Source organism: Mastigoproctus giganteus, chromosome 7, assembly GCF_048544385.1.
Source record: "Mastigoproctus giganteus isolate SK-2022 chromosome 7, ASM4854438v1, whole genome shotgun sequence".
Taxonomy (NCBI): Eukaryota; Metazoa; Arthropoda; class Arachnida; order Uropygi; family Thelyphonidae; genus Mastigoproctus; species Mastigoproctus giganteus.
In genome coordinates this window covers 213,866,368-213,879,741 of record NC_143581.1, presented here as the reverse complement: position 1 = coordinate 213,879,741, position 13,374 = coordinate 213,866,368, and the positions used below count along the sequence as shown (strand labels likewise).

Genomic DNA, 13,374 nt, shown 5'->3' with positions numbered 1-13,374 from the left:
AGCTGTTCGCTTGAAGATTGCTACAACTTGAAGTAAATCCCACGTCAATACACTGATCACTTCCACCTAGAAGTTCTTTTATCTGCAGATTCTTATTGCATGGTGTCACTGTTGATAATGAGATTAAGAATGTTGCCTTCTCTCATTGTCTCTTTAACATGTTGGTGTAGAAAACACCATATAATAAATACACAACTCTTGCTACTGCATGAGTGACCAACACACAAGAACTAGTCAATATGTAGAAAGTTAAAATCACTAATTATAACACCAATCCATTCTATAATGCACTCCTACTCTTATTTTTGTTTTAGCATTAGCATTAGTAGAGGCATATGATGCAAGAAAGCAAGCTTATGCAGCATTTCCATTTCACCTCTCCATTCGTTCCAAATACCTGTCCAGCTCAGTCTTAAATTTATTAAGACTCGACTTCCACAACAAAAGATGGAAGTCTGTTCCACCAACCAACTACCCACTGGCTGAAGGCAAACTTCTGAAAATCTATCCTACAACTGTCTTTCCTCGATTTGATTTTATGCCCTCTCAGGTGATTATTCTGAGCAAGAGGAATAATCCCATCAGCATTGAGCATGCTCGAATTTTTTACACATTTATACACCTCAATCAGATCACCTCCCAGGTGCCTAGTCTCCAGACACTGTAATCTGCAAAACTTGAGCCTTTCTTCATAAGAGCAACCCTTTGTTCCATTCACTAATCTTGTTGCCCTTTTCTGTACTTGTTCCAACAGCTCTACATCCTTCTTAAAATGAGGCCTCGAGACCTGTATACAGTACTCAAGGTGTGGTCTGACCATTTCCTTATACAAGGGGATAATGAACTCCTTATCCTTATGCGTGCAATCGTGAAATTTATAATTAAAAGAGAAAATTATCTTGGAAATAAACGCCTCTTGAAGCATTTCTGAAGACTACGATGACTCCTTGTGCAACAAACCAATGAGTGAATTTAGTTGGTGATGAAGAATAAACATTCTTTAACATTTGTAAGTCATAAATAATTTCGCTATTATAATTTGCTTGATTTTACAGGCTATGCTTTCATTTCTTTCGATAAATCAGTCATTGTTTAAACATAAACTAATTAGCTAAGGAATTTCATTGTTGATAACATAACCCCTATTTTTAACCTTATGTCTATGGGAAATAAATTCCCGCTTTAGGAGCGCGCGCTAGGAATGTATTAACCCGTAAAGTCAAGAACTACCTGTAATGCATTAATTGCCTGTAATAATGATCTGACTATTACATCGATATTTCACACATATTCCAACTCATGATTGATGTCACAAGGCAAGCATTACAGCTAGCAGAAATTTCTTTAATGGAATGCTTAAAACATATTAAATGGCTGTTTTTACCATTTTTTTCATGTGACATTTTAGAGGACTTCGTCAGCAGGTGATTTCAAATTTGACCGGGGATGAAATTTTGCCCTGAGATAGGTAGAGTTAAAAGTGGTTTAAGATGATAAAGACTTAAAGTTATGATTCAGTCAGTTATGAAATTTTCCATGCAGTGTAAACAAGTAGCTAGGAAGGCACATACTGTATTATCTATAATATTTATAACCTTCGCAAGTAGAGAAAAGAATGTCATTGTGCATTTGTATAAGAAATTGATGAGGAATGCTAATGGATATCTATATAATGAACAGCTTAGGTGTGGACATGTAAAACTTGGCAACTTGATCTCAGAGAAGACCTGATAGAGGTATATAAATCTGTGAAGGGAATGAGTAAAAATGAAGACGGAAGGTATATTTTAATGGTAGAAGAAATAAGAGCAGGGAGCAGAGATGCGAAATTTTGGAAAATAATTGAATGGCTGGTTCTTGTGAAGTTTACTTTTGCACAGCATGTAGATCATTGGAATAAATTCTGCAATTGTTAAGGCAGTGAGTTTAAAGTTCATATTTGAATTGGATAACCACTGTTTTGTAGTGGGAAGGTATGGAGGTTTTTTTTTTTTTTTTTGTAGGTGCTGTAGTCTGCAATTCTGTCACTAAATATAATACAGCACTTAAAGTTAAAAATTCAAACAAGTAATAGTTAATGCATATATAAAAGGAACGATATAGAATCTCCTTTTTACATTTGCTAAGAAGGTATTTTCCAAAAAAAAAATTTTTTTTTTAAATGACAGTAGTCCTAGCAGAACAAAGCAAATCAAATTCCAAATGAAATTTCTCTGGAGCATGGTAAAATATCAGAGAATAGGTCATGCCAGACTACAAATAGGAGAAATGTAATTATGATATTCTTCTCTCCCCCCCCCCCCCACACACACACATGCAAAAAAATGTTAGGTTATAGTGCTGTTATACTTGTTAACATTCAAAAACGTGCTGGTTGAATGCAAAGCATACTAATCCAAAGACATCATCCTTTTAAATTAATGACTTGATATTGGACTATATACTTGCCCTCAAATCACCTGACTGACAGAAATATCACTACTGTGGTCTTCTCATATTTAAAAGACTCCGATCTTTACCACGACCTTTAATATCTTTCTCAATATACAAGCATTATGCTTTCCCAACCTTAACATACATAGTTCTGCAATGTTTTTTTTTAAAAAAAATCCATAGTTAAATGTATAAATCACTTTTTATTTTGGCAATCAATCCTCATCCTAAAAAAAAAAAAAAAAGAAAAGAAAAAAGTGCACTGACTAATGTTTTCTTTGCCAAATGTTTTGGCTAATAAAATTTAAAATAAATAATAATTAAAAAAAAAGTAAAATCATTGCCACAAATTTAGTTCAGGACATTCTATTCTTATCAAACCCCTCCCTAGCAAAACAATATTTCATTTACTGCATTAAAAAAAAAACAAACCCCCCCCCCATATACATACTTCTGAACCATCACATGAGTCAAAGAAATTTACAACCACACAGTTGATAAGAATGCAGTAATTACCATGTTCAGTACAGTCAGTGTGGGCTTAACTGAAACCACAGTTAACTGAAACATGTGCTATTACTTAGCTAACTAAAGCATCAGTAATGCAACATTCTCCTTCATATATATCTTGCCTTTGTCTGTGAAACCAGTAGCTATCCTGGTGGAATGTGTGCGTGTGTTTTTGTGAATAGCAGTATGCAAATAGTCTCCCCCCCCTCTCTTTCTTCTCTTTAGTCATATTTCATTTGTATTAAGTAATGCATTACAGCCTGCCTGTTCCAGCTGAAATATACTTTGGTGTAAAAGTTCATGCACTGCACTATAAAATTCCCTTATTCGGTAATGTTACATGTGGTTATCCCTCCCCCACCCAAGTTGTATAGAAAGTACAGGTTATCCTCGTGTAACCCAGTAGTTAGGTTCCTATGAATTCTTGTGTAGTGTCAAACTGTGTTATACAGGACTAAGAACCAGTACAAAAAAGGTTAGTTCCAAAAGCTAACAAAAAATACAATTTTTTTTTATGACTATCAGAAACTTAATTTTTTTAAAAAAGTAATAACTGAACAAACTCCTTACAAACTGTGATACATATAAGTCAGATATAATTCTCTTCCTCTTCATTGCTGCTAAGCACAGCCAAACTAGAACGTTTTGGCTGTTGCAGAATAGTCTTCACCTTCTGCAGCATCTAGATTTTGGGTATCTTCTGCTCTCTCTGTCTCTCTAAAAAAAATTAATAATCTGGTTTGTTAGCTTTTGCTTGATAAACCTTTGTAAATTTCATGGTATGGAGCTAAGCATTTTTGAAGCTCCCTTTTCAACTCTGTGCTCCTTTCAGTCGACGGATCTGCATCCAAAAAATGATTCTAATTGCTCGGTTGTTTATTCCTCCCTGTATGCTTTTTAGTGTAAAATTTGGAAATTCAGATTTTCATCTGTGCTATCATCCTCTAAATTGATTTGGTTTACCTCCGATGCCATTTCCACCAAATCTGCTTTGCCAGTCTCTCTCTCTTTTTTTTTTTTCACCAGTAAGTCTTGAACATCTTCAGTAGTTATATCATCAAAATCTTCCCTCCTACTGACTTAGCAAGTTGTACTATTGCACTGATTCAGTTTTCTGCCAATTCAACCATGTTTCTTGAATGAACTGACTCTGGCCATACATTTTTCCAACACTCAGTTAATGTTGATGTTGGTTTTACTTTGAGTAATTTGCCGACTGGGCTAGCCGGGTGGGTAAAGTGCCTGCCTGGCAACCCAAAGAAGGTGCCTCCGTAGCCAGGTGGGAAGGAGCAGCAGTGCGTAGCACACGCTTCTTGATTAGACCGGGGTTCGAGCCTGTCACCACCAAATACGGAGGATGCGGAAAGGTCAGGGAATGACCATCGCATATCCCAGAGCAATATGGCCTTAGTTGCTAATGCTCCTAAAACCAAATAACAAACAAACAAAGCAACCCAAAGGCAGCGGGTTCGATTCCCGCGTCGGGCTAGGATCAAAGTACTGCAAAAACCTTGGAAGGTGCATTATGGCCACAGAAGCCTATGTGCCAACACTACCAAGAAAAAGAAAAACAAAAAAAAAAAAAAAAAAAAACTGAGTAATAAAACTATGATTCTGATACAGTCATCATTGAAAAATGTTTCCCTGCCTCCATCACTTCAATAGATTCAAAATCAATTTTTTCCAAAATCCATTGTAATGATTTTCTGATGTAATGAGTTTTAAAAGTAAATTAAAAAGTTGTATTAGGTGGTAGGAATATTACTTCAATGTTTGGATGACTTAAATCTTTTGGAGGGCCTGGTGCGTTACTGAATAGTAATAAAATTTGAAGTCTAGACCCCCCCCTCCCCCCCTAGTTCAATAGCATAGAACCTAACGTGGGGCCCCCCTTTTTTTCCGTAACGACTAGTGGAATTCACAAAAGAGAATTAAAACGTTGAAAAATTATATCCAAAGTAATAGTAAGGTTTCCCCCACAAAAAGCTCAAAAATACCTTGTTATGTGAGGTTTGCTGCAATTCTCTGTGCTAGAGTGAAACCATTTTATATAAGTACCTGTTCGAGTCCATCACCACCAAATAAGGAGGATGCGGAAAGGTCAGGAATGACCACCGCATATTCTCGGAGCAATATGGCCTTAGCTGCTAATCCTCCTAAAAACCAAATAACAATAACATATAAGTACCATGTGGTGCGAGGAGTGCCGCAATTTATGAATCGTGTTAGAGCAAAACAATGTTGTAAAGTACCGTGTTATCACGGGCGGGTTGCTGTATATGAAAAGCATATAGTGCCAGTTTGTAAAAAGCATATAGAATATTAGGCAGTTAACACGAAGAATGTGAATTGTGTTCTTTCATTTCTCTGAATTTTTTCATGTGAAAATAATGAATCTCCAAATTACTTGCTTTTAAAAATATTTTTAGGGCAGCTGGTGCAAGAATTGATTTTTGTTTTCTGTGGTTATTTTATCCTAGTATATTTGGTGTCAAATACTGTGTATGTGGTAGCGATTACATCCAATTTATTATAAGTAGAAAAGGTGCTATTTAGCTTTAGTTAAAAGTATCCTTTGCCACTTACTACCCTGCCAATTTTTCATTTGATTGTGCTTTGTTTTCATGAGTAGTTCAAATTATAACTGTAAAAAAAAAAAAAAAAAAAAAAAAAGCACTTTTCCGTCTAATAAATAGACAAAATTGGAATGTGTTAGTTCCTGAGTATAGTACCATAATTGCGTGTGTTGTGTGGGGGGGGGTTCAGAATAATCCGATTTCTACACAAAAACTTAAACATTTTACAAAAACACATTGTATGTCTTCTCTTTCAAAGAAAACTGGTATATTCATATTGTGCTTCCAGTCCATTAAGAAATTTACATTCAGATTTTGTAAAATTAATGAACAGAACATAATAATAAGAGTCATTATATTTTGCAGGCTAGTGATATGCATCAATAAAAGACTAATAGATGATTACATGATGAAAGTGTCATCAAACAAAGATAAGAGAATTCAGTTAGATCCAGAATGTTTGCGATGGATTCCACTGGTGTCTCCATCACAGTTTTCTGATGAAGAAGTTGGATCAGATATGGTTAGTATTCTTTTGATTAGATCTGTTTAAAAGCATTGAAGGCATTATTTTACCATGTACTGTGTCTCATTAATGTTGTTTTGCCTGTCATGCGAGTAAGTCAAAAATTAAAATGTTTTTTTAAACCTTTCACTAAAAAATAATTGTATGGACTGTAAATTGGGGTTTTATTAGTATACTATCCTTCTTTTAATTGGTTGGCAATTGTACACACCCACCCACATAATGGAGGTTGGAACATTGAATGTGATGAATGTGCATATACCAATGGAGACTTGGATATTAATTCAGTTTCTTGTTATTTTGTATCTCCTTCTGATGACATGTGTGAAGTGGTACATGACAATGGACACTAATACATTGCATTCAGAACATCAAGCCTTTCAGTTACACTGTCTGGTTCTGCACCCATCCAAAAAAAAAATGGGGGGGGGGGGAGGAATTATGTGCAAGAGAAAAGTTCCCTGGCAGTTTCATCGACTGCTGCTTTTAAAAATAGCTTAAAGCTTCTATGTGAAATAAGAAAGAAATCTCAAAAGATTTCTCTATTTCATAGATTGGTCCAAAAGGAGAGAGAGAGAGAGATATGTGCAAGAGAAAAGTTCCCTGGCAGTTTCATTGACTGCTGTTTTTAAAATAGCTTAAAGCTTCTATGTGAAATAAGAGAGAAATCTGAAAAGAGATTTCTCTATTTCATAGATTGGTCCAAAAGTAATGCCCATACATGCAACCCCAGTATAACACAGTTCGCTCTAACATGATTGAAAAATTGCGGCAGTTCTCGCACAACACGGTTAGAGAATTTCGGCAAACCTTGCATAACAGGATATTTTTGAGCTTTTTGCGGGGGGGGAACCCTGCTATTATGTAGGATGTAATTTTTCAACATTTCCACTCTTTGAATCCCCACTGTTCACTCACTAGTAAAAAAAAAATCATTGAGAAATCCCCATGTTATGTTCTGTGTTATTGAACTTATGCTTGTTGAACTTGTGGAAAAATTTTAGATTTCAAAGTTTTATTACTATTGGATAGCACACCAGGCCGTCCAAAAGATTTAAGTCATCCAAATATTGAAGTTTATGTTTCTACCACCACAGTTGTACTAGATTAATATAATTTGTTTTATTCAGCCATTAGATCAAGGCATTATATCCACCTTTAAAGCTCATAACATCAGAAAATTGTTACAATGGATTTTGGAAAAAAAATTGATATCGAATTTATTGAAGTAATGGAGACATGGAAACATTTCTCAAATTGTGAACTGTATCAAAATCATAGCTTCAGCACTCAGAGAAGTAAAACCGTCGATGTTAAATGAGTGTGGAAAAATGTATGGCCAGAGTCAGTTCGTTCAGGAAATATGGTCGAGCCGGCAGAACAGAGAATCTGTGCGATAGTAGAGCTTGCTACGTTGGTAGGAGGGGAAGGTTTTGATGATATGACTACTGAAGCCCTTGTGGGTAGCACAGTAGATAGAATTGCCCTCCTCCCCACACTGGGCGAAAAAGATCTGAGTTCGAATCCTGTCGATGATGGGAGGAATTTTTATGGGTCTTTTTCACACCGTGGCTGAGTTAGTCAGGCTCAGGCGAGAGTAGCATGGTTTTTTTCTTTCCCCGGAAACTTGGGTTTTTCGTTTAGCAAAGCAGAAAATTGACCTCAGGGCATACGCAATTTATAGACAATACACGCAGAGCAACATGGCCTTAGTCGCCAATGCTCCTAAAAAAAATAAAAGAAAAATTTTTAAAAAATGTTTACTGAAGACGTTCAAAAATTGCTGGTAGAAAAAGAAGCTGGCTGGTGAAGCAGATTTGGTGGAAATGCCGTTGTAGATAAATCAAATCAATTCAGAGGATAATAGCACAGATGAAAATTCTAAACTTCCAAATTTTATGCTAAAAAGCATACGGGAAGGCATAAAGTTAGCCAAGCAATTAGAATCTTTATTTTTTGAATGCAGATTCTTGAATGAAAGGAGCCCAAAGTTCAAAGGGGAGTTTCAAAAATGTTTAGTTCCATATGATGAAATTCACGTAGTTATTAAGCAAAAGCAAACAAAACCAGATTACTAATTTCTTAAAGAGAGCAGAAGATACATGAAATCTAGAATGGAATGGAAGATACATGAAATAAATATGTGGACCTGGCTGTGATCATTGGAATTCCTTATTTCAGTTTGTGGCTTTCTGTTGCCCCAGTCAAAAATGCTTTTTTATATAATCTTCTATTATTGAATCTATCTACTTTTTCTTCAAAGCCTTACTTATAAAGAAAATGTAGGTAGGTGTAATTAAAAGAACTACATTGAAGGTTCTTTTCTCTAGTCATGTGCACATGCTAATTATCTTGATATTTGTAAAATTTTCATTTGAGAGCATTAAATTTGAATCATTAATTATATTTTAAAAACCAAGCTTTGATTGATGGACAACTTTATATTTCTCTTTTATTAGGATGAAGGATCACCATCAAACAGAATTCCTTTAGAAGGAAAAACATTTAGCGACATTCCATTGAGCTGTCCTGCTCCAGAAAAACGAAATCACTCTCACAGGATTACAGAAAAACATCGCAAGCATAAACGAAAACGTGAAAGGACAAAAAATAGTTTCAGGCAACATTTTTCTGCTCATGCCAGAGATAAAGAAGAATTTGAAATTAGTGAACCTAAAAAAAAGAAGCAAAAGGTTGAAAAACATAGTGTATCTTTGAATGAACGTGGTTCATCAACAGCCAAAACAGAGGGTGATGAATCTCTTTTAGAGGAAAAACAAACGCCACTTAAAGTTGGAAAGAAGCACAAATCAAAAAAGTACAAAGAATTGAATATAAAGAGTAGCAAAGGTAGGAGTAGCCTCTTCTTATTTAATAATTCATTGTGTAATTTTTATTTATATTTAATCAGCTATCTGAGCAAGGTTAAATAATCAGCTGTACAAAAGTTACCAAGATTCTTATCAGAATGAATCGTTCGTTCATCTCTTTACTTGTTATGTGAAGGTTTATCAAATTAAAAATTATGTTCAGAATATATGTTATGGTTTTGTCATACGGGTTGCCATAATACATTGTATTGTATAGTATTTACGATCTCTCCTTCTTCCGTGCAAAACTTGATATGTATGAATGCATGCAGTCTTCATAATAAAAAAACAAACATACAAGGTAGGATCAAAAACTTTTAGGGCAGAAGTTTTTTTAAAAAAGAATATCTTTAATTTTGTTTTGTAACCAAGGTTGAATTTTTTATAATAGTTTGCATTTTGTGGTTCCACATGTGCAAAGGTATATTTTTTATTTCTTGTTGAACTAATTACTCTCTGAACTAATTTTATATTTTTATTTGTTTTTTAGAGTATTTATTTTAGAACAAAAAGTTATAAAATTTTTCTCTTTGAAGAAATCAGCCTGACAGTTTATAGATATGTTTAAAGAAGCATATGGCAGAAGAGCTTTAGCAGAATTTGATTGGTACAAGTTCTTCAGATGTGGGTGTATTGTCATTTATAATGATGAAAAGTGTAGGAGATATGGCACATCAACAAATGAGGACTTTGTATCCCATGCTGGGAATATTAAACAAAAATTAAGGCTAATTAGCAAATAAGACTACATAGCCTCTCAATGGAATGTTGTATGGTAGTTGCCAAAACATCATATCTGATATTTTAAACACAAATGATTATGCACTTTATTTGTTCCCACATTCTTAACAGCTAAGATGGAAATGAGTTGAACTTTCAAAAGAACTGGTTTAAGTTTGTGATCATGATCCAGGATTTTTATAAACAGTATTAACAAGAGAAGAGGTATGGTGTTATCTTTACCATCTACAGAGCAAACATCAATCCTTAAATGGAAGCCTTGCAGGATTTTTTTTTGGATGTTGAGGAGTTGAGGAAATAGACTGTAGACTTAAAGATCAACTTATAATGAGGTTTTTAAACTATGAAGGCATAATTTGTTGTGAACTGACACCTGAAGGTTATGCTGTTGGTAAGACCGTTGCACTTAGAAATCATTAAGTGCTTGAGAGATGTCAGAAGAAAGAAATCAAATTTGTGGTCAACGAGAAATTGGAATTTGCTCAATAACAGTGCTCCTGCTCATCGTATAATAAAATTTTTAATGTCTTTGCAGTTTTATACCCCACCTCCTTTTTTTATCTGGTATTGTGGCATTCAATTTATATTTTTTCCAAACTAAAGAACTCATTTAATTGACACTCATTTTCTTGTTTTTTAAGTGCTGTAACTTCTCACCATAAGTTACAGCACTTACAAAAAACACAATTAAAGAGCTTTCATTAAAGGACTTAAATTTTTCTGCAAGTGCATAACTTGTGGGAAAAATATGTAAATAGACAGGACGTTTCAATCATTTTGAAAAATTTGTTCCATAATTATCTGTAAATATTACATTTAAATAAAAATTCAGTCCTGGAACTTAGTGATTCTATCTTGTATGAAGATAAATTGGTAACTAGAAATTGTTTATGAAGAGAGATTGGCTGTGATTTTTTTCGTAGTCGTAAATGAAATAATGTCAGATATGGAACATATATATATACAGAGTAATAAATTAAATTACTCTGTATATACGAGGAATAGTAAATATTTTGGGAGGTTATAGTATCAATTATTCTAAGTAAAAAAAGTTCATATAAACGTGTCCAATTCTCAGTGGATGCAGGTGTTTTGAAACTGGTGCGCACAGCTCCCCGAATCAGATATGACCAAGAAGTAGTTAAAATATGGCACTGTTTGGCCTTAGAAGTGTTGTTAAGAATGCCACACATCTTCACACATGTTGAATATACCGATATGGTGTTTGTCTATGGTTGTGTGGTGGTAGTTCTACTGTTGCTTGTAGAGAATACCGTCGACTGTTTCCTCACCGCAGAAAGAGCTTTTACTAGTGTTTACACCAAACTGCATGAGACTGGTACAGTTCCCAGCACTCATGTTTCTTCTGAATCTGCAAATGAACAAAATGCAGATGAAATAGAACACATTATTAAATAGAACATAGTCTTACTATTAGCACAAGAATTTCTATGTATATCAGTGTTCCACAGACAAGAGTATGGCAAACATTACATGAGCACAGCTTGTATCCATTTCACATACAGCGGGTGCAACACCTTCAACCAGGAGATGATGCCCAGCAATTGGAATTTGTCAGTGGGTAAATACTAATCGCCGATTAATTCCATTAATACTGTTCAGCGATGAAACTACTTTCACCCATGATAGTATTGACAACACCCGTAACTCTTGTAGGTGGTCAAACGAAAATCCACATGCCAGTGTAGAAACAAATTTTCAACATCGCTTGTCTGTAAACTTGGGTGGTATTATTGACAATCAGTTGATTGGGCCTGTTGTGTTATGAAATTGTCTTACTGGACCCATTTACCTAGAATTTCTGCAAAACAAACTTCCGCTACTATTGGAGGATATTCCCTTGGCTACAAGGATTGGTATGTACTTTCAGTATGATGGAGCTCCTACACATTATACCTGTCTGGTGATACAATATCTAAACCGAAACTTTCCTCGAACCATGAATCGGTTGGGTTCATTGGCCATTTCCAGACCTCACTCCATTTGATTTTTGTTTGTGAGGATGAATGAAAGGTGCAGTATACAAAGAAAAGGTGAATACAAGAGATGAATTGCTCTCACATTTTGGATACTGCTGTTGCCCTCATAAAGGAATGTCAAGATAACCTCAGCAGAACGCAAAGTGCATTGAGGTTGGCAGTGTGATTTTTGAACATTTATTGTGAACTCTAAAAAAATTTGTCAATTATTTGTGCTTTGTATCATTCAAAAAGTCAATGAATACAAACAATGTTATTTATCGTTCTCTAATACCTCTCGTAATGGCTTTGTGCCCCCCCCCCCCCCCCCCCCCCAGTTTTGAACAGCTCTATCTCTGTATCCATTGAGAATTGGACACATGTTGATATGAACTTTTTTATTTACAATAATCGATACTATAACCTCCCAAAATATTTCTATTCCTCCTAAATCACCCTATATATATAAAACCATATGTTTGCTGTACCTTTTTATTATGAAAGATTCAGTTTTCAATTATTTTTAACGTTATTCAAATATATATAATAGGATTGATACATATAACAATGACAAAACTGTGAATCACGTTTAGAAATGATATCTAGTAAAAGAAAGGTATCCATTTCCTGTTGGTTTGTGCCTATATTTCCCAGTGGAAGATAACACATGGTCACTGTTAGTCATTTTGTTAGTTTAGTGAGATAGGCACTTCCATAGCCAGGGCAGGAGCAGCAGTGCATAACACACACTTCTTGATTAAACCGGGGTTCGAGCCCGTGCCCACCAAATACGGAGGATGCGGAAAGGTCAGGGAATGACGGAGCAATATGGCCTTAGTTGCTAATGCTCCTAAAAACCAAATAACAAACAAACAAGTTTAGTGAGTTTGTCTTGTTCCATTTTTACTTACCTTCCGCTGATGAACATAGGGACAAACCTGTGGAAATAATTGCATATCATTTACTAAATGCTGGTGCACATGCTTGATACTGTATCTGAGATAATTTAAGTTTTAACTGTAGAATAAATAAATACAGTTATTGGCTGGCTGAAAATTTTTTGTTAAAGAAAAGAATAGTTTTATCCAACCAAGTTCATTGCTGGTTGCTTGACTGGCTGAAATCTCTTCTTATGGCTGGTCATAAAACTTTTCTTGATGATAGTTTTTAATCAAGATTATTATTTTATATTTATATTTTAATCAAGATTACATATTTGTGTTTATATTGGTAGCTTAATCTCTCCCTACCCAAGAAATTTTTCATTTCTTCCATGTATAAAATTTTCACCATAAGTGTTGCTGTAATATACTTGTGTGTTTTAAAAATTTTAAGAAAAACCTAAATTTTTGTCAAAGATAGCTAGGTGTGCTGAAATGCCTATTCTCATAGCTCAACTCAAAATCAACTCAACAGTTATTGACTCACTTTCTGAAACATAGCACGTTATTCCATATCCTGGAAAACTGGCTACATTTGAAGCCAGCCTTGTGTAGCAGTTCAAAATTAGCACACTGGAGTAACCTTGCCTTACCATGTGAACAACCCACACAATCACTTCAGCTCAAAATTCAAAGGATGATATTTTTAATAATGGCATTTCAGTACACCTGACCAATTACCAAATGCATCAAGACATTTGCCTTTTGAGTTAAGTTTATGATGATGTTCACAATGTGTGAAGAACCCATGGGGGGGGGGTTCTTGGCTTCAGCACTCTTTTGTTTAGAGTGGTTATC

General features: G+C 34.9%; 1 protein-coding gene across 4 annotated transcripts in view; it reads left to right on the top strand.

Moving 5' to 3' along the window:
* Positions 1-13,374, top strand: part of LOC150083662 (uncharacterized) — a 396,332-nt gene that overhangs the window by 350,111 nt on the left and 32,847 nt on the right. For all 4 annotated transcript variants that reach the window (XM_090378102.1, XM_090378101.1, XM_090378103.1 and 1 more), the window contains 2 exons: positions 5,886-6,042; positions 8,505-8,895. In XM_090378102.1, coding sequence (XP_090234228.1) covers positions 5,886-6,042; positions 8,505-8,895 — 548 coding nt within the window. The remainder of the gene's footprint in view (positions 1-5,885; positions 6,043-8,504; positions 8,896-13,374) is intronic.